Consider the following 25,656-nt stretch of genomic DNA (forward strand, 5'->3'; position numbering starts at 1 on the left):
ATAGAGTCATAAAATCAGGTCAGGCAGCAAAGAGTTGAGCAAATAGAAATTTGAAGACTATTTGGCTTTTTTTAATCCAACTCTAGTAACAAGAAAAACTCGAGGAAATGCGGAAGACAGCCCCAATAATGAAGGTTATGATGGAACACGGTAAGAGATTGGCTTATGTTTGATTGATGAAACACACTCACAAGTGGTCTCATCAGAAAGTTCCCAATCCAACCCACCAAGAAACGACCTATTGCAAAATGCAATCCCTACAATGGCGGCGACCATCGACAATCCCATGGCCAATGTGTCAGATTATCCAAAAACTTTTACTCAACCTTCAGCAAAGCCCGTAAGGCCTTATGTTGGAAAAAAACCTTTGTTGTCATCTCTACAAGAAATGGTTACAATTATGAAGACAACCAACGCTAGTGCTCCCATGTATTTCTTCATACTTCATACTTGCTCATGCAGGGCATAATACTGAGGAAAAAAAGTTCGCATTCATCATTGTTACTTGATGCAGCAGGTACACTTTCTATTTGTCCCATCAGTTCTTTCTGCCCTTCTTCCATTTTGCTGCTAATAGCTTTCATCTGCCCATACAGTTATTTCTGCACTTCCTCCAATTTCACTAACAGCACCATAACATTACGAATGATCACCCATAATCTCAAATCAAGCATATTATCACTGATAAAATATTCTCCTACATAAACTGAACAACTCGTGCTATGTTTCTACCTACTAATGCAATGGCGGTTAACGCATAGCGTGCAAAGTCTATTGGCACAACCAAGGATGTAGCCAAAGGAGGGTCCAGAGGGTTACCTAAATTAAATTGCACATGATCTAACTGCCATTCCATGCGGGTATATGAGCACCGACATGTGGTCAAAGGACTAGTGTGGTGTTCATGGCTTTCTGATGTATGTGTGGTAGATTCGGAAAACTGAACTGTGGTGTTTTACCAAATGGGTATCTTGGACCTGGTGCATCAGTGGAATTGTTCCCTCAATGCGCACAGCGACTTCGCCTGAGCGGCGTACCAGTTTTGGACTGTACAGCCTTCGAACAGAAACGTTTTGATCGTCCCTTGGAATTTGTTTTCACTCACGAAAAGAAAGGGTAAGCACTATTAATTGTCAACAAGGGCATCGATAGATTTAAACCAACGTTATATCGATAGGACGATCTGCTATCCCCTATCTGTATTTCAGCCAAGACCAGCTTTTGCATATTGTTGGCATCAATTGATTTCAGTTGTTATTTTGTAAATCGGTTCAGCCATTACTTGTAGTTGAATTTAGTGTACGTGCTGTCGTTCATTGTTTTTGTGATGTGTTCTGGTAGTTTCTAACTTTGGATAAATTTGTAACAAGAAAGAAAGGAAAACAGTTCAGTTTGTCTCTAGTGTTATGGGAAATGAAGATACGAACACACTACAATAATAGGCTAATTAGCTATTTACAGCAGGAATGGAATCGTTACTTGGAGTCTGGAAGAACTTCGGGGTTGCAATATTTCAGTATTTTACAGTGGAGTGGCAGACAGCGTTACAAATAACATTAAGGGGAGTCTGCAGGGCCAATGTGGGCTATGTTCAATTAGCCTACTCTATGTACCTTTATCTCTGGAGCCAATGAAGATAACACTCTAAAATTTTTACAGGTAGGCCTTTCTTATCCATATTATTTATGTCTACTGAACCAGAATTAAGAGACGAGGTACAAAGGAAGGAGATATATGTATTTTCAGTTATGCTATTTTTATTACAAATAATTGTACATATAATACTTTAGATGTCTATCTATTCAAGTTATTGCTATGGCTGTGCTTCAGTAGATGCAGTATATTATAATGAAATAGGTGTCAAAGTTTCATATAGTTATCATAAGCAGTTTTTCATATAAAGGAACATTTGAGAAAATCACATTTAAAGTTTTAAATTATAAAAACAGACTTGTATTTTTAATTATGTCTCAGAAAAAGCCAGCAGCATAGTCAGCATCATCATCTTTGCCAGATTCCTTCTCTAAAAACTTCTTTCTTCTCATTGACCTTCCCTGTTTGGTGGTGAACTCAGCTGCATGATTAGATTAGATTAGTTTTTCGTTCCATAGATCCATGCTGAGGAGATCCTCGTGGATGTGGAACATGTCAATTTTTTTTCATGCTGAAATAATAATACTAATAGTATGAACATATATATCATTTGTTTCTATTAAAAAATTCGTCAATGGAGTAGAAGGAGTTGGCTACTAGTAAGTCTTTCAGGCTCCTTTTAAATTGTTCTTTATTTGTAACTAAATTTTTTATGTTTGCTGGCAAATTATTGAAGATGAGTGTTCCTGAGTAGTGGACCCCTTTTTGAACTAAAGTAAGTGCTTTTAAGTCTTTGAGCAGATCATTTTTGTTCGTGGTATTGTATGTATGAACTGAGTTGTTTGTTGGAAAAAGAGATATATTATTTAGGACAAATTTCATTAAGGAGTAAATATACTGAGAGGCAGTGGTTAGTATACCCAGTTCTTTGAAGAGGTTTCTACATGACGTCTGTGAATTTACTCCACAAATAATACGTATTACACGCTTTTGGACTCTGAAAACCTTTGTTTGACTTGAAGAGTTACCCCAAAATATTGTACCGTATGACATTATGGAATGAAAGTAGGCAAAGTATGTAAGCTTTTTCATTTTTATGTAGCCTATGTCTGCTAACACTCGAATTGCAAATACAGATTTGTTAAGGCGTTTCTGCAGTTCTGTGGTGTGCTCCTCCCAACTGAATTTATTATCAAGTTGTGCCTTGGTGAGTCTCAACTTGTCCAATAACTTCAAACTGTTTACAGTATGGTAGCCTGGACTGATGTTAAGACTTTTTAGCACTCTCATTCTTCCCATGTTTCCACCATTAAATGTAAATACAGCATCACTAACTCCCCATTTTAGCATATTGAGCCGTACAAAAGCACTTTTGGGAATTTGTGTTGAGATAATGTTATTGAATGACTCGTTAGGATTCTGTGTTCACCCATGTAGACACTTTCGGAGAATGTATAGGAGAGATAGGTCCCAGTAAATTGGTTTGATTGCTTCCATAACAGCTTCAAGAATAGAGTTCTTGTGTCCAAAAGACACTCCTGAAACTTCAGCCTGCCGGAATTCAGGTCCAGGTGGGCAGAGTGAATGTGTCAGTTTTCTGTTGGTGGGAAGTTTGTGGAAGTATGAGGCGCAGATTACTTTCCTCATACTTTCTAAATCATTTCCGTTATTTCTGATGGAAATTCCATAATACTGCTGAAGCTGATTTATTGTTTTATCAGTCAGCTAACCTCTAAGTGTCTTGCCATCAGACAGTGCAAGTATTGTTGCCACATGCATCCAAGGTAGTGGCGATGACATCATCCAAGATGGTGGCGTGTAGACTTGGCAACAGTGCATGCCGTCATCCAAGATGTCGGCGATGGTGTCATTGCCGGCCTCAGTGGTCTCGCGGTTCTAGGCGCGCAGTCCGGAACCGCGCGACTGCTACGGTCGCAGGTTCGAATTCTGTGAGTGATGTCCTTAGGTTAGTTAGGTTTAAGTAGTTCTAAGTTCTAGGGGACTGATGACCACAGCTGTTAAATCCCATAGTGCTCAGAGCCATTATTGATGATGTCATTCAAGATGGCGACTTTTGTCGAGATATTTGAATTTTGGCAGTAAAGAAAGGTCACTTGGGCTATCTCCACTAACCTAAGGTTGGGATGGGTTGTTTTGGGGAAGGAGACCAGACAGCGAGGTCATCGGTCTCATCGGATTAGGGAAGGACTGGGAAGGAATTCGGCTGTGCCCTTTGAAAGGAACCATCCCGGCATTTGCCTGGAGCGATTTAGGGAAATCACAGAAAACCTAAATCAGGATGGCCAGACGTGGGATTGAACCGTCGTCCTCCCGAATGCGAGTCCAGTGTTTAACCACTGCGCCACCTCGCTCGGGTACTAACCTAAGAAAATGGTGGAAAACAAAAGTCACTTGGGATACCTCCACTAATCTAAGTCATCTGACCGCCACCTCTTCCTAGGGATTGGCACAAAGTTTGAATTTTGGCAGTAAAGAGAGGTCACTTGGGCTATCTCTACTGACCTAAGAAATTGGCGGGAAAGGAAGGTCACTTGGGTTACCTCCACTAACTTAAGTTATCTGACCACCACCTCATCCTAGGAAATGACGCCAGATTTGAATTTTGGCAGGAAGATAGGTCAATTGGGCTATCTTTACTAACGTAAGAAAATGGCGGGAAAGAAAGGGCAGTTGAGCTACCTCCACTAACCTAAGTCACCCGACAGCCACCTCATCCTAGGAACTGGCGCCAAGTTTGAATTTTGGCAGGAAGATAGGTCAATTGGGCAATTTCTACTAACCTAAGAAAATGGGTGGGGGAGGACTCAACCTGTGCTGGACATAAGTCTTTATTTTGCATGCACTGTTTAGTTAAACAGTTAGAGGCACTACAACCATCCAGTGTAGTCGCCTTGGTGTCTGGAGTCCAACTGACCTAGTACACAGTACTGCAGCCAGAGGGCACTGTCGTCCATTCTGTGATGTAACCCAAGATGCTGGGAGGGAAATGGCAGGAAACAGTGTGGTCGCCACCAGGTATGGGCCTAGTACACAATACTGTCACCAGAGGGTGCTGTCATCCATTCTGTGACATAACCCAAGATGACCATATTGGGGGGAAAATGACTCAACCTGCAGTGGGCTGCTGGAGAGAGGAAGGAGTGTATGTTATTTATTTTGGGACAATTTATTTAGGGATGTATTTTGAAAGATAGTATATTGCATTATTTTGCTAGCAGGTCTGTACTCTGTGCAATGCATTATTTGGACAGTTTATGAGTTGACTACGTGTCTGCACATCAGTTTGCATGTTTGTACTGAAATTACTTGGGTAATTTAGGAGTTGTTTTCGTGTCTGCAGAGCGTTATTTAGGAAGAGTTTACAGATCTGTTGGCTGTGTGGCATGACCCCAAGCATGTCAGAGTGTGTGTTTTGTATTGATGTGATAAATAAACTATCTTTCAAAATACATCCCCAAATAAATTGTTCCAAAATAAATAACATACACTCTTTCCTCTCTCCAGCAGCCCAGCTCAGGCTGAGTCGTTTTCCCCTCCAGATAGTCATCTTGGGCTACGCCACAGATTGGATGACAGCACCCTCCGATGACAGTATTGTGTACCAGGTCCATACCTGGTGCGACCACACTGTTTCCTGCCCTTTCCCACCCAGTGCCTTGGGTTATGTCACGGAATGAACAACATTGCTCTCTGGTGGCAGACCTCATGGTGAACACTGTTTGCCGCCATCTTGGATAATGGTACCTGCGTCATCAGCTGATGTCATGACTGCCATCTTGGATTATGTAACAGGATGGACTACAGCGCCCTCTGGTGGCAGTACTGCATACTATGTCAGTTGGACTCTGGACCCCATGGCGACTACACTGGATTGTGGTAGTGCCTCTAATTGCTTAACTAAATAGTACATGCAAAATAAAGACGTGTCCAGCACAGGTTGAGTTCTGCCCCATTAATTCCTAGGATGTGGTTGCTGTCGGCTGACTTAGGTTAGTGGAAGTAGCTGAACTGCCCTTTCTTTCCCACGATTTCCTTAGGTTAGTAGAAATAGCCCAACTGACCTATCTTCCTGCCAAAATTCAAACTTGACGCCAGTTCCTAGGATGAGGGGGTGGTCAGATGACTTAAGTTAGTGGAGGTAACCCAAGTGACCTTTCTTTCCCACCATTTTCTAATGTTAGTAGAGATAGCCCAAGTGACCTTTCTTTACTGCCAAAATTCAAACTTCTTGTCAATTGCTGCCAGCTTGAATAACGTCATTGCAGCCAGTTTGGATGATGTCATGAGCTGTTGCCAAGTCTACACGCCGCCATCTTCGATGGTGTCAGCGCCGCCATCTTGAATACATCTGGTAACAAGGGAGAGTTGGGTGGTACCCTTCTTGCCCCAATACTAGCGCGGTGGTGCGAAGAGTTTGTTTTAATTATCTGAGAGGTTTATCCATCCTCTTTTGCACGTGCCCAACGCATTCCAATTTCATTATCACAATGTTCGTATGGATTTGCTTCAACAACATGCTTATATGCTTTACAGGGTCCATCCCCAAGGTACTGTGTGTATTGGACACCCCTTTCCTGCAATGATCGGCTGAACATTTTCATTGCAGTGTCAGCTTCCATTACTCTGCTGATTTCTTCATAATTTTTCTGACAGTTTTTGTGTTTATTTTTTCCATTTTTCTCACAGGAGCTATAGCAATGTTTTGTAAGTGCATCAAAATCAGTTACTTTGCCTGTGTCTACAGTTGCGATCATGGTAACCGAGTTTTTCAGCCTGTTTCACTCAAAACAAACAAACAATTGCCAAGTGACAGACAATACAGCAATGTGCCTAATGAAAATTACAGTGTAGTTTATATTCACATATAAACAGATGCTCTCTGAAATTTGGTGATTTCAGAGATACGCATATGAAACCAGAAAATTAAAAATAAAATACTTATAAATGTGTCCCGCAGGTAATTTATGCACCATTTTGGGCAGAAAAGAATAAATAACATTCTAGGGAATGTTTTATAAAATGTCAAAAATTTCGAATTTTTGCCTGCAAACTCAGCTTAAATTAAAATCAGTACCTAAAAATACGCTTGAAACTGCTCGTGTCGTCCACAAATGTTGTTGACCAACAAAAATAAAATCTAATAAAATATGGGTCGCCAAGGGGTGTAAATGGCACACTCTCTTCAGTGACAACGACTTCAGTGCCTACATAACTATTTCCAGCACCAGTCAACAATGGACCATAAAACTCTAATCGCTGATTTTTCGAAATGCAATATACTGGCAGTTTCTCACTAGGACTGTATAGTGATGGACTTAACTTAAAATGACTATATTATACGCTTACCACTTGCCTTTGTGTTTGATAGACTCAAGAGCGTATATTTGGCTGGAGGCTGTTCACATTTCGTCGTTCTACTGTTTGGGCGATTCTGCATTCCTACAATTATTTATGCTAAAGTAACGCTGCAAGCAGTACAGTGGGCACTCTCAGTGTGCCTATTGTGATTATGTCAATGAATATGACAAACCATGTCCAAATGTGTAGCGCTCAGAGCGCCATATGTTCAGTGACAGACAATGTCAGAAAGCAATCAGAGACTTCCTGCCATCCGGAAGCTCTGTGTATAAGGAAGCGGTACATAAACTAAATTAAATAGCAGGTAACGATATTATCTCCCTGAGTTCTTTGTGTTGATGGGGCTACGTCTGCCGATGACAGAGAATAGTCAGACACAATGTGTGCACTAGGAATTTAAGAGGGATCCATTGCATGCCATTCTATTCACCCCACAATAAGCATCCAGTAAACGGACTGCAGATTCCATGTCATGAGGAGAAAATAATCCCGAATTCAGTGTAATTCACAGACTTTAAACTGAAAAATTTCGACCAGAATTTGGGTCGGGCGCCAGTTATGAAAACCTTTGGATCCCAGCAGAACAGTACAAGACACATACACATCAATGCTGCACAGCGGTGTAGCGGGTTATTAGATTAGTGGAGCCCTCATAAATGAAACAATGTCAGCAGTCATCAGCCTCGGGAGGAATGTTTCATAGATCTTGCAGATTGTATCAACACTGGACATCGCCACTTTGTCAGGACCGATCAGAATCATTAACATACATCCATTTTCAGAGCACCATTAGGTCTTAACAGAATTTTACAATGGTATACACCTTCCATCAAAAGTAAATTGGAAAAGATTCGTACGTTTCGTGTATAACTAAGATAAAGTCGTCACAAGATCAAACCTAATTGCAAAATAATTTAGAAAAGATATCTGTAGGGTGCAGAAACTGGCAGTTGACTCTGAAACAATAAAGTCTGAGGTCATCCACATGAGTACTGAGTGGAAACCCTTAAATTTTGGTTGCATCATAAATCACACAAATTTAAAAGTTGGTTATTCGACTAAGTACTTGAGAATTACAATGATATACAACTTAAACTGGAACAATCACAAAAAAATGTTAGAAGGTGCAACAAATCTACCAGAGACACTGCCTGTACTATGCTTATCCGTCTTCTCATGGAGTATTGCGGCGCAGGATGAAATCCTTTCCCGACAGAGCTGAAGGAGGACATTGAGAAATTTCAAAGAAGGACAGCACATATTGTATTTCACGAAGTAGGGGAGTCAATGTCATAATTATTACACATGAACCGAGGTGACAATAAAATTGCGTTTTTAGTTGTGGTGAAATCTTCTCATGAATATTCAATCACCAATTTTAACCTTAGAATGCGAAAATATCTTGTTGACACCCAGCTATATAAGAAGTAATGACCATCGTAATAAAATAAGAGAAATCAGAGTTCGATCAGAAAGATTTAAGTGTTCGTTTTCTTCAGGTGTTATTTGAGAGTGGAATGATCCTTCTTGGATCAGTTCACAACGAACTTCACAGACATCAGTATCGAAAGAGTCTTTGTGTTGAAAGATGCATGAGTGGCATAAAACAGAAATGGTGGTGTTATGAAATATTTCAGCCGTTTGACACAACAGAATAGATTCGACTATATTCATCACATCTACCCAACAAGAGGGCAGTCTTACATGGCATGTTATAGATCCTTAACACAAAATGAGCACAAGCAATGAAAACAGCACATTGGTTACACTGCAGATGAATGGAATATGGTGATGAAGAACTACTCCAAGAAATTAACATCGTTGATGTAGAACAGAGTGTCATAAAGGACTTCAATAATGTTTTTAAAAAATGAAGAAGCTTATCCCCATCTCAAAGCACAGGACAAATGGAAGGTGACCAGTTACAAAATGATAGAATACAGATCAAACTCCATAACTACCAGCCCAACAATAAGTGATCTTCTAACTGAAACACATCTCTTGAAAGGCAGTATTGAGATAGAGGCCAGTTGAAGAACGCATATGAGACGGAACTCCCAATAAAAGTTCATAAAGCGAAAGATAGTCAATACCTCACTTCTGTTCGTTCTGAACATTGTGCTTACTTTCAAAATCTTATGGACAAATTTGGGCAGATTCAAAGTGTTAATAAGTGAAGTCTGGGATACAGATTAAAATGTGGATATGTTTTACTGTAAGGCGTGACTGCTACCCAATCTGTTGTCCTTTATTCAATAAAAGGTATTGCCATATTGTATTCTTTTGGTTCTCTTGTGTCGTTTATTTATTGCATGAACCAACAATCCACTTAATCCACTACTTGTATCATTGGAACCTAAACATTATGTAGTTGCGTTTCATAACAATAAAAGTTCACCACATTTATTAATTTATTGCACAAAAGATACAAACAATTACTAAGTTTAGTCAGTAGTGTTTAATTCGTAATGAGACAAAGTTTCTACAAAAAAAGAATTAAATTACTAAGCGCCTATTCTGATATGTTTTGAAGTTTTTATTTATTACCTCAGAACTTCCCAAGTGGGACTTGTTCAGTGTTGACCCTGGACTTCAGTTTATGTCGGACCTTTTATTGAAATAATGTAGCCAAAACGAAATAATTTGCTTTATAATACATTTAATGCATTACAAATGACATCACAGTGACTAGGACAGATTCTTGAATAACAATGAACATAATCGACATTTGGCACCAATCCCTATATAGGTTACAATAATGAAAATTTGAGTACAAATATTGTTTAAGTGATAATACACAATTTAAAGTTGAATAGCTATCCAGAAAAAGTTACAGGTTGGGATTTATAACATTTTACAATCATTTTAGAATCACAGAGATGCCGAAGTAATATGGTTAATGTTGCCAATATACAGAAAATATCATACTGCAATAAAGCTGATTTTGCAAATTGAAATAAATTTTTAAACATAGGTTGGTCCTTGATGCTAACATGTTTTCTGGTTCTTTTTATTAAGTTAAGCAGTAATGATAACTCAGTTCCTTTGTACAAATTTTAGAATGTGACTTTCAGAATTTGTTAACGTTTATTGTGCATCCCTTTGAATATAAACTATATTTCGTGATAATTTTGTCATAATTCATCATAACTGTGCTTGAAGTACCATTATTTCATCAATTTAATTAATTAACAACATTACAAAATGTGCTAATTAATATTATGTGTATTACACATGCATCATGAAGTGATAACATGTGGTTCACTAGCCCATAGATGCGATTTGCGTTAAGAGTTGTCCTGTTGTGTTACTGTGCACTCAATCTACTATATGGATGTCTAGAAATAGTTGTCTGGTAGTAGGAATGTTCCACAGACCACAGCTCAAAACCGTGTCAAACCACCAACACACTGTAATGTGGCAGTCTGTTAATATCTTCATCCACCATCTCACAAGTCCATAATTCAATCCAGTTAAAATGGCTCAATTTGTTCAACAGGAGTATATACTAATTGGTGAGGCATGGCTGTACCCTAGACTAAAATTTGCACACACTGCTCAACTCCAAATTCAGCACAGTTACCGCATGTGACTCAAGACAGATGACACACAGACAGGTCTCCTGACTTCTGTCTGATCCACAATGTGCATATTTTACCCTGGTGCCTCTGAACACAGTCCCTGAGGGTACTACATTTTTCTACTATATATGTGTGATTGCTAGTGGAATTGTTTGCTACAATGCAACAAAAGAGATCATGGAATATTGTTGTGGTCACAGCTTTGAATTACCTGAAAGGCTATGACATGATGTTCTTGGGTGTAAGCTGTGCATAATTCTCACTGTTTTTTTCTGTGCCACGAAGATTTTCTTTCGAATTGGCATACTGCTGCAAAAATTGCAAATTTCCCAAAAGATTACACATCACTGTAACAAACATTGTATGAACATAGTTCATAGGAGAAATAAAAATGAAGTTAAAGCTCTCTGCACTGGGCAGTCTATTCTTCATCAGCATATGAGCTCAGTTCTGTTTATATTAGGTGTAGCTCACTGGATGTATCAATACTTTCTACTTTTTGTGTAATGCAATAAAATTCACATGTATTATTGAAGACTTGTGTTCTATGACAAAACTAGTTTCTTGTTTCATTTAAGACCACTTGTGCATGAGATACCTGATTTAATTTTCATCATGCATGTTTGTTTGTGATGGGGTACCGTGTAAGAACTATGTCATGTAGCTAGATCGATGACTGCAAGAGATTTCTTAACTTCTTTGTTCAAAGGTCTTGTATCTGAGATATTTGCATCCATTAAATATTTGTGGCCTGTAGATGCATCAGTGACTGTTTCATAAAAAAATCTAGATAAGAAGGCACCTGCTTGTACTTCTTTAATAGGAAACAAACAGAAGACGTAGAACCTATGGCAAACACGGAAGCTGTAATACAAAAAAAAAAATCGTCACACACGTAACCAAAATTACTCATTCTGCCTGCTTTGTGCTTAGAAATCTGCCAGTTTGTCCTGAATCAGGGATTACTTCAATGCTTTCTCCCAGCAAGAAGAATGACCGTATGGCATGTGAAAACTGTAGTATCGCTCTGCTCAATATTTGTTATAAGATCTTCTCAAATTGTCTTCTAGATCAAATCAAACCGTTGGCAGACACCATTATTGGAGAATATCAAGGAGGATTTCGTCACGGGAGGTCTATTATCGACCACATCTTTGTCCTATGCCAGATCGTAGAAAGAAGTACACATGCTGTTTGCCAACTTCAGAAAAGCATATGATTGCATTCATTGGGAAAATATGCTGAGGTGTCAAGAAACTAGTAAGTCTCACGAAGGTGTGACTGATGTATACTAAAGCAAAGGTATGGCAGGGCGATGGACTATCATCTATTCTATTCTATCTTGCATTAGAGAAGGTAGTGCGAGAGATGTCATCTAATGAACTCAGAAGAGTCCAGACCAGGAATGAAAACATCAAGTACCTCGGATATGCCGATAATATAGTGCTACTATCTGGGTCGCAAGAAGAATTAGGGGAAATGACTGACATTCTGGAAGCAACGGTGAGGAAACTTGGACTTCATATCAGTCGTGACAAGATGGAGTACATGGTTCTACTCTGCAGACATAATGAAACTAAAGACCCACTTCCATTCTTGCAGACAACTGAAGGTTCTTATCATCTAGTCAGGGAGTTCAGATATCTGGGGGCAGTAAGCAGAGATGAACCATCCAGTAAAATGGAAATACAGGCAAGACTACAGGCAGGTAATCGCTGTTACCATGGCTTTAATGCTCTCCTGAAAACCAGAAATTTGTCAAGACATTTCAAAATAAACATCTGCAAGACACTCCTATATGGATGTGCCACCTGGAGTACAACTAAGCAAGATCTGAACAGACTGATGATATTTAAAAGGAAAGTCCTTCAGATGACTTTTGGACCAGTTTACGGTAGTGAGAGTGAAAAATGGAGCATTCGTCACAATATAGAGTTGTATGATATTTACAAAGAGCTGAACAGCGCAGCTATAATGAAGACACAACGATTCCAGTGGGCAGGGCATGTTGCTCTGATGCAGGACAACGAATGGCCAAAAATTGTACTCAACACCAAACCAATAGGCCAATAGACAGACCTAGAACTCGATGGAGTGACTATGTATCCAAAGACTTTCCGGGAGTGGGACTGCTGCAGTAGGAGCTGAAGAAAGGCTGAAATGGAGGCAATCTCTCAAAGCAGCACATGGTCCTTTGGTACTGATCGTGTGAAGGAGGAGAATAAGAAAAAGAAGAAGAAGAAGAAGAAGAAGAAGAAATACTGTCTTATGGCATAATATTTTGTGGCACTGCTGATAACATAAAACTAGAAGCAAGTGAGAAAAGTAAGTAGTGTTTTGTACTACTACCACTCCAGGACTAGTGTCACAGTTCCTAACATTCGCACTCATTTATCTGGTTCATTGCCTCCCCCAAGGAAGTTGGAATTAAGGGAGATAGCGCAATGTATGCCTAGAAAAGACATTGTCTGAAGCCAGGTTACCAAAACAAGTATTTCTCCATTAAATATATGTGAAAATTGCCACTCTAATTAAAAGCATTGAGCTGACAGTCGTATCGTTTTTCTTAGATATGACATAGTTGCGTGGACGACTATCCATAATCATAGAGTTAAGAACTTAATTTGGTGATGCGAAGTTTCATTCATTAAGCATTGACTATGTTGTGCAAAAATAATCATTTGTTTTAATTTAAGTCAAACTACGAGCTACAAAGCTGAATTGTACAAAAGGCACAAGATCCCCTGATCATTTTAGTAGCAAAATGTATGCTTTTCAGAATGTAAACACTGCAATTATGCTTCTTATTTGGAGGAACACAATATTGTACGAAAATTATTTATTGAGCTTAGGTGCAAGGAAGCATTACCAGTAAAATCAAAAGTTTACACTAAATGTTAAGTAAAATATTTCGTTATCTCTCTCCCTTTTTCCCCTTATAAGAATGATTAGATCATTCTACACACTACCAAGTACATCTGGCACTTTTGCGCTATCAGGAATATATATTTCACTCATGATTTTAGTTTATCATTACAATCACTAGTGCACATATATTCAGTTACTATTACTGTAAAAAGGAATATCAACAATAAATTGGTTATACACTTAAATGATTATTTTATATGCAATGAAACATCACTCTAGTACTATGTGAAATTAAAGAGTTATTTCATTTTCACAAACAAAACAAACTTGCATATTATTAAGCAGTGTACATTATCATAAATCTAATTCATTGTCTTTCAAAGATAATTAGGATTATGTATTTGCACTTACTTTTGTTTCTGTGAGAATCGATTTTGAGCAGTCTCATTGAATAAGCCATAAGAGACTGTAACACCAAGTGATTATCAAGCTATTATTGATGTCTCATGAAGCACTCGAGTTCAGAAATAAAGTTTTGTCCAAACGCTTAGTCATAAACTCACTAAGCATTAAATCAATGGAATTCCACAGATATTATATATTGTATCACTTGTAAAACCAGGTGCCCCACTTTGCTACCACTTATTTCACTAGGATGTGGCAAGCAAGTATTAAATATAGCCCTGACATAATCGTATGTTCTTGCTGAATAAAAGTCAAGCGATGATGCAAAAGACCTCAACTCTGAGGCACATTTTGTAAGAACAACAGAAAATGTCGTGGCAAACTGGAGTGACAACTCTTCATTCATTGGCAATGGATGCACTGTTAAACATTCAAACACTCTTTATCTACATAGTTTATCTGCAGGGCCATTCTCACATGATTCAGATTAGTAATTTGCAGCTTGAGGTGACTGTTTGACAGCTGAAGGACCTTAATTTTCCTCTTTCTTTGAATGTTTACTTGGAACACATTGCACAGCTTTCTTTTGATATGGACAACAGTGCCATGGTGTGGTAGGAAACGTCTTTTGGCACACTAGAAAATAAACAGACGCATAAAAGTAACAGTAGGCTACATGTCATTGTTTTTTATGCACATAAATTATTATTATCTCCTGGAAGAGAAGTTCCCAAAATAAAGAAAACTCTTCTCTTGTAATTAGTACAGTGCAGAGCAATGATACATGCACAAAAAAGAATTGGTACACACGTTAAAAATTTTAAAAGTATAATTTCTGGCCTTGTCAAAACATTCATTCACTGTATCATCTAAAACATAAACATTTAAGTAGAGTATTTAATGCATAGACAGTTTCTGTGCCAACAGATGCCAACAGGAAAGGAAAAAAAGTTTAACATGAAATTCTGAACTGAAAAATTATAATGGTTTATGACGAGTCTAGTGCAACTTACACTCTGCATGTATGAGAGAAATGATGAAAAAAATGGAATGCTCCGATGTGGACACATGACACTGAAATTCGATAAGACTGAGATCTGCGGAAATTCTTTCTGCTTGTAGTGCTGTATTTGATTGGTGTGCTTTATTTCACCATAAAGTCTTGATCAACAAGCTTTTTTTGTACTGCCCTTTGTTAATGTACATACAATAAACGTAAAATTCGGTGAGTGACAACATAGAAACGAATATTTTAGCTAAAACATTTGCCTGTAAAAAGTAACATCAGACTTGCTGCTTCTGTTTGTACATACCTTACTTAGGTAACACAAGTAGCCATGTTTACACAAATTTACGTTTGTATTTCGATGAATAACACTATAACACACACATGCCACACACAAAGTTTTGGCCGCAGAAATATAGTAAGTACCACAGTCTAATACATACAGTTGCAACATTCTCTGTTGTGTAAGTTGTTACTGTTTGAGAGCTGGAGCTACACCAGCACTCCAAGCAATGAGAAAGCAGACAGTGATGTATCGTAGGGATAATGTATATTTTATTTCTTTTCCTACTTGATTAACGAAAAACTCGTTGTTTTGATTTTTGACGATTTATTATAACGTCTGTGCCGTTTCGCCCCCCAGCTACAGGTGTGGGCGCTTATTTGGTACCTGGTATTACATTTCATACAGGCTTCTCACGTTCTACATTCATTGATTTGGCTGGAAGCGTAGAGCAAAATTTTGTATTCTTGGCTAGATATAAATATTTCTGCAAAAACTCAGGTCTCTGATGTTTACTAGCAATTTTCTGTTATTAATGGAAAACGACTTCATCCAGTAAACATATGTACATTAAAAATGAATCGAAAATAAACTGTCCAGTAATGTATCTTTTTGTGCCTCCCCGGCCTATACGAAATAAAGTAATGAAAAATATAGTGTCATGTTTTAGTTTTTGTCGATTTTTATGGCACTATGCGCATTACCTATCGTACAAACCATGCTGAAAATCAGTATAAACGTTAGCATTCGCATTCATCCAATACCATATTCGGAAGTGTTGCTTGCTGTTGCTTTGGGTGCCGCTATTAATGTGGTTAACAAAAACGAGATGGAGTGTCGCGACTGTTATGTTACAGTGTCGTGAGTACATTGTTAGGCCGCCTCATAAATTCTAGCCTCCCTGATCTCCCCATTGACGTCATTACGGAAAGATTGTGCGATGTTTACATTTGTTGGTGATTGTTCAAAATGTTTTAGACAGTCTCTGAACCTACCAATTGTGAACTGGCTCTGCAATACAGTTTTTGAACGCAAAGAATATTAAGCCAACTGAAATTCGTTGTCAACTTGTAGGGATTTATGGTGGAAATGTAGTGACTGATGGACTGGTGAGAAAGTGGATAAGACAATTCAATGATGGATGAACCAGTGCTCATGAGGGAGCACAGAGTGCGTGGCCTTCTGATGTCAATGATGATTTAGTTAAGAAAGTCAATGAGAAAATTCGTGAAAACAGACAGTTCATAATACGAACTTTTTGTGATGAGTTTTCTCAGATTTAAAAAACTGTTTTGCATGAAATAGTCACAATACTCTTAAATTTTCATAAATTTTGTTCCAAAAATACTTATGGTTGTACAGAAAATGAAGTGACTTGGCAGTTTTTTGGCATTTCTTACCCAACAGAATGATGAATGAGATCAGTTCTTAAACAGACTTAAGAGCAGTGATGAAACTTAGGCTTGTCATGTCATTCCAGAAACAAAACAGTAGACTGTGTGGAGGTACTCACGATCACCCAAAAAAAAAAAAAAATACTGGAAACATTGTTAGCACAAAAAATCATGGGCATCATGTTCCGGAACAGACAGTGCATTCTGCTTGTTGAGTTCCTTACCAGACGTGGAACCATTAATGCAGTACGATGCTGTGAAACATTGAGATAGCTTCAGCATGCAACAGGTGTGTAATGCTCAGTCTATGCATTATGTTGCATTGTGATAATATACGTCCTCCTTCTGCTGGTGTGAATCAAGGCTTCAAGCTAGGGTGACACAGGCAACAGAAGTGTCGCCACTGCTAGTGACATACTGCAGTTGTATGTGTGAACTCCTAGTTTTTAGTGGCACAACTTAAGAGACGCAACGTTTCTCACACCACAAAAAGTTGAGCTTGGTTGTACTTTGAGGTGCCACTTTCCTATCACCACTGCTCCCTGATGGCAGTATTTCGAAACGCGAGAATTCTGTTGCAGTTATCGAGGTGTAAGGTTTTCTGCTGCAGTGTGAGTTTGTGTTTGAATGTGTGTGTGTTTGTGTTTGTGTGTGCAAACCAATGATGAGTCATATAAACTTTGTAATTGTATAAATTGTGGATTATACACAGGAATTAGTTCCATAGTGTGATGTGGCAGCTGTCAAAATAAAAATTAGTTATTCGAAATGCCTGATCAATGAATATAACAAGATTCTAAAACCTAGGAAGAATGGCATGTCTGCCAATGATATTTCCATGCCAGCTGTTGGCTAGTTTGCCAATGCAGACTGCATTTTCGTCTCCATCATTTCTTTTATAAATATGTTTGTTTCCCCTGATTTATCCCTGTGCGGGATCTGTCTTCGGATATAACATTTGGGTTTCATCTTCCTTGTATTTAACTGTTGTCACAGCTCTAAGCCCATAACCTGGACTATAACATTCATACCCACCCATATGATTTCAATTGAAGCCATATTGAAAGCTGCGCAAGTACATAGAATTTGTGGCGTCCTGTATGAACAGTGGATCACGATGCTACTACAACAAGCCATAAGCTATAGCACCACATTAGATGTATGTGTGAACCCGGCTTTATTCAACAATTCAGTTGAAAGTATTTCGATCATTCGATCACCTGCCGTACAGCCCCTTCTGACTACCAGTTCTTCTTGAATTTGCAGTGTGCTGTTGGGGGAAAGCACTTTGACAGCGATGACGAAGCAAAAAACGGTGTTCAGCCATGTCTGTCTCTTCTGATGGCATCATCTTTCTATGAAGAGAGCATAGAAAAGGTGGTTTCCCGCAAAGAAAGTGTCTAAACAATGGCTGAAATTATGTAAAAAAGTAATTTATGAAATGCTCTTTCTTGTAAAAGTAAATTTTTGTCTGAAAAAATCTTTTTTTGCGTTTTGTCCGAAATGGCATTTAATTTCCGGACATGTCAGGTATTTACTCTACAGAAAGTACAGTGAGAATATTGTATGACTTTGGTAGTGTAGCACTTATATCGATTAGAAGTAGGTGTATATTATGTAACTGTGTATCTGCAATTACGAAATGGGTATTCTGTGTTATTTAAACTCCTTGTTCTGTGGCAAGAAAATTAGATTTTTGGAATGTATATATGAAAAAAGCCAAAGGATATGTTAAAATGATAAATTATTATAATATGTGCATGTTCATAAAAAGAAAATGTTTAGTGATAGCTGGTTCATGCTTAGGGCACTTGTATCTGTAACATGTAAAAGCTGTAGGGAAGTCCCACCGCAACAGAATTGGAATGGCGCGTGGTTTTAGCGGTCAAACTGAGCGGCCCCTTTGTGTGAACAGCATGCAGTAACTGGCTAGCCATAGCATGGTACACTTTGACAGTGCTAAGAGAGGCAATTGGAAGCAGCTTTATGAAAGATTTGCCTTGGATGTGGATTTGGCTATTATTTGGAATTCTCGGTATAAAGGAATAGCACTAGTATGTTGAAAATCCGACGCCAAAAAGAGATTTTATAGAGTATTCGAACATCAAGAGCTATGAGTGGAGTTAGCCGCCATGTCGCTTGCCACCAATCTTCGCCATTGCCTCACAAACTTCAAACATTTAGTAATGTATATGGGGTTGAACCAGTTTATTTCTGTGTTATTTCAATAATGCACACAAAAACATAAATTCATGTCCCGAACTATATTTTCTATCCTGATCACAAACCTATGCATGATCCTAACCTAAGTGCTACTAAAACCGAGTATCCCGCTTTAAATGAACAATTCTTACATTCAAGTGTTTAAAAGTGAATTTTTGTCTAGTGTAAAAGGAGTACCTAGTAAAAGTAAAAGTTGAAACCACAAAAGTGTAGTTGGATAGGCTTTTGCTCAAGTATCTTTAGTCTATTTCAAAATATAGTTTTGGAGGATTACAGTGCAAGATTGTGTAAATATTATCATCTAAAATACCTGCTTCACAGGTGATAAAAGGGAAAATAAACTCATTTTCAAAATTATTGTGGTTTTAATTCCCATCATGAATGGTTCCTTTTTTGAAGTTAATTAAGCCCAGTGTTGTATTTTACTGTCTTGTAAAATAAATTATGAACAACTCCAAGCGAAGTGAATGATTAGCTTTCTGAATTAGTCTTTTCTACTGTAATAATCAAAGAGCATTGACTAGTGAAACTATACTAGTTTATGGGTCCCCATTATATTCTCCACCTATTAGAAAGAAACTGAACTATTACTGTTGCTAAGGAAAACTGATATATGTAGAGCAGCTTAAACAGTGTAATTACGATATTATTCATCTTTATTTGTTTTTTCTTCGTATCAGTTAAGATAAAAGCCCCTCCTGTCCAAATTTAGTTCTGCACTTCTTGCAGTAACAATTCAGTATTTGATTAACTAATACTCTTGAGAGTAGCTGTCATTAGTATGAGCTTGGTGCAAATTTACTTCCTATAATTTACTGGTGTGTGCGTTATTGCTAACTGCTGCTACATACAGTTCAGAGTGTACTATGTCAGTTTGTATCCTGGCAGATGTGTCTTCAGGGACACAGGCATTCTTACAGTTGTGTGTCAATAAATTGTCTCTCTAATGGAATATGTGCTTCGCAAAAAGAGTGAATTACAGGTAAACTGTACAATTCACTATCACACTATTAAAAGTAAAACTTTTCATTTAGACTATGAATTAATGTCTAGAGCTGTTCTGGGGAGCCGAGCGGTCAGGGGCACCTTGTGACGGTCTGCGTGGCTCTCCCCATCAGTGGTTCGAGTCCTCTCTCAGGCATGGGTGTGTGTGTTGCCCTTAGTATAAGTTAGTTTAAGTTAGATTAAGTAGTGTATAAGCTTAGGGACCGATAACCTCAGCAGTTTGGTCCCATAAGACCTTAAAAGTTTATAACAAGTTGCTTCAAGGGCGCCCTTACGAGAATTTGCAGGGGGAGGGGGGTAGATCTGATGTACAGTGTATTTTAAATATTTTGTATGACGAATGGCGACTTGTAAGCAACCATAAAACAGTTCTAGGTCTGACCCTCTTAAAAACCCCTGTAATTCAGGTTTTAAATCATTTCCTTCATAGATTAACACCTAGCTACACACGATTTCCATATTTTCAGAAACAAAATAAAGAATATATGGAGTTCAAAGTACGCCTAAAAATATAAAAATGGTGCCTGTAACTTGTGACAATCCACCACGCACCATTAGGTGGCTTGCGGAGTATGATGTAGATGTAGATATATTGCATAATTGTGATACTTTGCGAAACGCTTTTTTAGAGCTGTTATATAGCTTCTCATGTGTCCGGTAGTGTTTCACTCAAAGCTGGTTTGCAAGGAATCGCAATTTTGACATCAGTATTCATATCTCAAAATTATTCTCATCATACAAGTAGTCTGTCCTATTACATGAGGAGTTATGAACGTCAATGGGTATTTATATCTCCTCAGGTCCATTCGCAAATAATTTCGTCAGTAGTTCGTCTTGCAGTGTAATTCGCAAAATAAATTAATACGTTAATATTTTTTGGAAACATTATTGGAAAAATCATCGATATGATAAGATGATTAGAAACAATAATCAGTTTTGCGATTAAGATTTATTTCTATTCAAATTAATATGTGAGAATTACCGTCTCTTTGTCTAGGCCTTTTTATATTTTGCCTTTTTTACTTTATAAACTTTTTAAGGCTAGTTGAAAACGAAGATCGCAGCAAAATTTCCTACATCGTCAGTTAGTATCCTGAGCTGAACAGCGTCGTATGAACGCACGAACCTTCCCTCTTTGAATTGCTTGCGCAAGCTTCTGGGCAGGCAGATCTGTGAATGTGAATCGGCCTTTAATAGCAACATGTGTCCGATACATACGCTGTGAAATAAGTGAATAAACAACCAATTTTAAAGAAAAGCGTAAACCGAAATTACTGATTATGTATTTATGAATCATAGCAAAAATGGTTGTGATCGCAGACCATTAATATTAAATTATTTATTTTGTTCTGTTTACACATTCTTTAGTTCTATTGTTATTGGTGTCCTTTAAGTTCTCCTTCGTCATCAGCATAAAGTCACCGATATTCACTGCGTACAAAACATTAATGTCCTTGAACGCTCCAGGAGGCGCAGAGAACCACGTCAACAGAAATATCGCATCAGGCGAGTGTCTGTGACTCTGTGACGCTGTTTGGGAGTGTGGAGGAAGCAGTGCGCATTTGATACGCAGTTAAATAAACAATGTCTTCATCGGAAGAATCTGAATTGAAAGCAGGTCATCCTCCGGCTGGTGAGTTTAAAGCAATTGTTTGTTTTTGTTGACTGTTGTTTTTGTTGATTGATTGATTGTTTACTTTACTATGGACTCGAACGTATGTTTCCATTCTTTCAGTGAAAGCTGGAGGGATGCGAATTACGCAGCACAAGTCTCCAAAGGAAGAAAAGGAAACCAAGTCCACGAAAGACAAAGATTTTTCAGAATCCGAAGGGAATTCGGCTTTGAAAGTTTCTACAAGGTACGTTGAAGGAAGTTTGTTGCGCAGTGTAAAGGTGGCCTATAATGCTGTGTTTGTATGCGGAGGTTTGGCGATGTTAATTACGTGAAAACTTTTGAACTGTTGATTTCAAAGTCGTTTATTATATTTGCTATAGATTGTAACATATCACTGCCACAACCCAAAAAATGCATGAAATGAAAGAAATAAAGTATTGTATTGGGGTTAGTGAAAGCAGATTGTCAGAGGAACAACATTGGGCGAAAAGCAGTAGATTATAGTGAGTTTTTAAGAAGAAATAGTATACTGTAAAAGATTAATTAAATTAAATATCAGGAAGTGCGAAAGTCGTGGTTGTCTTACCAGATGCATTTACACAACAAGCAAGATTGCTTAGGGATATGATTTCTTAGAAAAGTATATTTGGAGAACTAAGTTACAGTGGTCTGTGTGATAGTAATTAGGTTATCATTAAAACTGAATCACAGTTATTGAAAGAAACTGCCCCTTGGTAATGTTGATAAAAGAGAAAGTTGCGTTTGCATTAGTATCCTCTTAAGTAGGCTAGTAGTCAGCTTGTGGAATACCAGTGTTGTTAAAAATCTGTGCAGATGATGTATCTCTTGTTTCAGTCCTCCAAAATCTTTGACAATATCTGGAGCACCAGTGAGAGGCCATGCTGATTTTCCCACCGAGGCAGTGCAGAGTTTTCATGAGAAACCAGTGCCAACACATGATCCACGCCATACTCCATCCAATAAGCCAAACATAATACATCAGCCTCGCAAGTAGGCTGCTCAGGACATACGGGTTAACTACTGTTTTTACTAAAGTCAATAATTCTCCATGGTGTCTTGACTACTTTGGAACATTCTTTAAAGCATTTTTTTTTTCTCATATTTTGTCACATTGAGGTTTTGGGCATTCCTTTTCCTGAAGACACTAATTTTTTCCATGCCAGTGTCTTGCAAATCTTCTGTTACTCTGAAAGACTGATAAGTACCTGAAAGAATAGGTACAGATGCATTTATGTGTCAGCTGTGGATCTGTGGGACCATAATTGTATGCATTTTACACATATTAAGGCAAGATCTATTCTTTTGAAGTATCAGCTCTGTTTCAGTTATTTTTGATGTAGTGAGAGTAAATTATTTGCAGTAGCATTTAATAAATATTTCTGAGTGAGGTTTTCAGTGTTAACTAAGGAATAACAAGAATGGTTGTTTTTTGTAATAATAGAAAATAATTTTTGGTCTTTATAATATTAAATGATAATGGTAGCATATATCAAGAAAATGTATCCACTTATGAGAAACAGATGATGTTCAGCAATTTAATTCCTGTTGTTGTTGAAGTAATTCACATTTTGAGACAGTGATTTTTACTATTGTACGCAGGTATTATGCGCTTAAATAGCAAGGTGATTGGGTATTAATACTGTTGGAATAAATATGTTAACAATATTTTTGTTAAGATTTTGTAATTGTTTGTTATATGGACGAAAATTTTTGAACACAATACATTTAACAGCTTGTCAAACTGAAAATCATCACCATGTGATGATTGCTTTATGCACACATGGTAAAACGTTTAAGAATTTGATATTTTGGCTTGGCTGTACATTTGAATAAAAGTGTCTTGAGACACTAAGATAATTTGTGTACTATGCTCCGTAATCAAAGAAGTGTTCTGTGGCATGTGTTTGGTGCGGATAAACAGAAAACTTATTCGATTTCTTTCTTATGCTAAGATGTCAGAAGAAACCACAAACAGAAAGTTGTTCATGGAGACATCTAATTATAACTATACTTTTTGCAAAGTGCTTTACTGTTTTAGGAGCTATAGTAAAGCAAATATTCAGCTGACAATATTAATGTCCCAGTGTACATTTAGTGTGTGTGTGTGTGTGTGTGTGTGTGTGTGTGTGTGTGTGTGTGTGTGTGTGTGTGTGTGTGTGTGTGTAAAAGGGCTGTATGTCCCTGACAAAGGGCAGGCAGACAAGACTGCTCACAGTTTGAACACTGCGGCCAATAAACTGCGGTTGGTAAAGTCAACCAATCGGCTGTGGCGTTCCTCCTGCCGGTTGCTCAGGCGGGAAGAGGTGGCCCTCACACATCTTCAGATCGGGCACTGTCCTCTCACACATAGCTTTTTATTATGGCGGGAGGATCCTCCGTTTTGTGATGCTTGTGGTGTGCACATCTCTGTCCGGCACATTTTAACAGACTGCGTTTTATACCGTGATGCAAGGGCAGAAGCACAAGTTGATGGGGATCTGCCTTCTGTTTTAGCTAATGGTGAGACGTGTGTCTAGGGTTTTTAAGTTTTGTAATGTGTCTGGACTCTGGCCTAAACTTTTAGGCTGGAGGTTTTAGTGTATTGCAGAGTGGCTGACTCCTCCCCTTTTTTCCTTGCGGTCAGCCAGCCACTTCCATCTGCTACATTGTTTTAGCTCCCTATATTATTTTCTTCCTGTGTTGTCCATGTTTTACTGCTGACACCCTGCTTCATCCCACGCTTCGGTGTGGGTGAGCACATATTTTTCAACGATTGTTACCCGTGTTTTATGTTCTGTTTTATATTCCTGTTCTGTGATTTTTCTTGACGCCCGTCTCACTATGTTACTGAATGGGCGCTGAAGACCTTGCTGTCGTGCGCCCAAAAAACCCCTCTACTACTACTGCTACTACTACTACTACTACTACTGCAATGACCTGTCGATTTGTTACTCCAACTGTCGACAGTAACATTGATCTGCGACTTGAAAAATTATCGCATAATCAATACTGGTTGTTTATTGTGAATAAACATACATTATCGTGGCGTTTGGCAATTTCTGTGATGCTGTTCACATACGTTGAATGTTTGCAGTGCTGCTTACAGAAAATAGTTGTTGGTACCAGGAGATTTGAAATTCAAATGCAATGCTTGTAGTATTTGTAATAACTTATCTTCATTTTAGAAAATTTATCAAGTAATGGTGAGAACTGTTGTTGCTATGTAACCAAACGTGATGTACGATACGCTAGGTTCTGCCATGAATATAGTCTTGTGTATCTTTTTTGTGAATGGAAAGTGAATAGGCTGAGTGGTTGGCTTACAAGCTGTCTAACTTCTAGGTCTCCTCTGGTTAATAGCTTAGTGACTTCTGTGGCTGATTTTTTGTCATCCCTGCCTCTAGTGAGTTTAAGCTCAGTTTCTGATGAACTCCGTATCAGCAAGTGTTTAAAATCAGTTTCCATTTTATTGACCCTGTAAATACGTTTTGTGTGTGGGTGATACAGTGACAGCTGCAGGAGTCCTGCAACAATGGACATTTTGTAAAACTACACACCCAGTATAAAGAAGTCATTATATGCACCTGCTCCTTCTTTGCAGGAATAGGCTCCGTGCTTATTATGGTCACAGAGGAAGTTGTTGTCAATGTTTCCTTGCCTCCCAGTATTTCTGTTTTAAAGTTCTGTCTGTAAGATAAAACTTTGTCTGCTATTCACTGGATAAGATGCGGAATGTATTGCATAAGGCTGAATAACTGCTAACTGATTAAATTGGTGTTCTCAGTATAGTAACTGGTCACATTAATCCCAGATCACAACTGTTAAGAACACTTCGTACAGGCTTGAGACTCATGGAACATACATCTGCAAAGGTTCACGTGTCTTAAGAGCTCCCCCCTCCCCTGACCGTAGCAGGTTGTTGTACCATGGCTGGAGTTGTTGGCTACATATTCATTGGAAGTCAGCATTTGAAACTGATGTAACAGTGTTGAGATTGTAAGACAGGATATTGTGCAGCGATTTCAGACCATGCGAGTATGCCAAGATTCTGCATCCATATATTGATGCGCAGAATTTAGCTAAATAGACATTAACACCGGTCACAGGAACACAATTGCTTGTAACTCTTTCTCGTGAATGGGCAATGAATTACAGAACTACATCTGTACAGACATAAATAGAGATAGAACATGAATTAAATAATGCCAAATGCGAAGTAGTAAGGTTGTAAGAAGTGTAATGGAAAAAGGCCAAATAGAATTAAAATTGAGATATTAAAATACTGCTATTAATATTGAAGGAAT

General features: G+C 38.2%; 1 protein-coding gene across 1 annotated transcript; it reads left to right on the top strand.

Annotated features, from left to right (window-relative positions):
- Positions 1-21,195: 21,195 nt before the first annotated feature.
- On the top strand, positions 21,196-23,227 carry LOC124802686 (death-associated protein 1). The gene is made up of 3 exons (XM_047263621.1): positions 21,196-21,370; positions 21,473-21,596; positions 22,208-23,227. Exons 1-3 carry the CDS (start codon positions 21,322-21,324, stop codon positions 22,365-22,367), a joined length of 333 nt encoding a protein of 110 aa, XP_047119577.1. The 5' UTR covers positions 21,196-21,321; the 3' UTR covers positions 22,368-23,227.
- The last annotated feature ends 2,429 nt before the right edge of the window (positions 23,228-25,656 follow it).

The sequence above is a fragment of the Schistocerca piceifrons genome, chromosome 6 (genome assembly GCF_021461385.2).
Source record: "Schistocerca piceifrons isolate TAMUIC-IGC-003096 chromosome 6, iqSchPice1.1, whole genome shotgun sequence".
NCBI lineage: Eukaryota > Metazoa > Arthropoda > Insecta > Orthoptera > Acrididae > Schistocerca > Schistocerca piceifrons.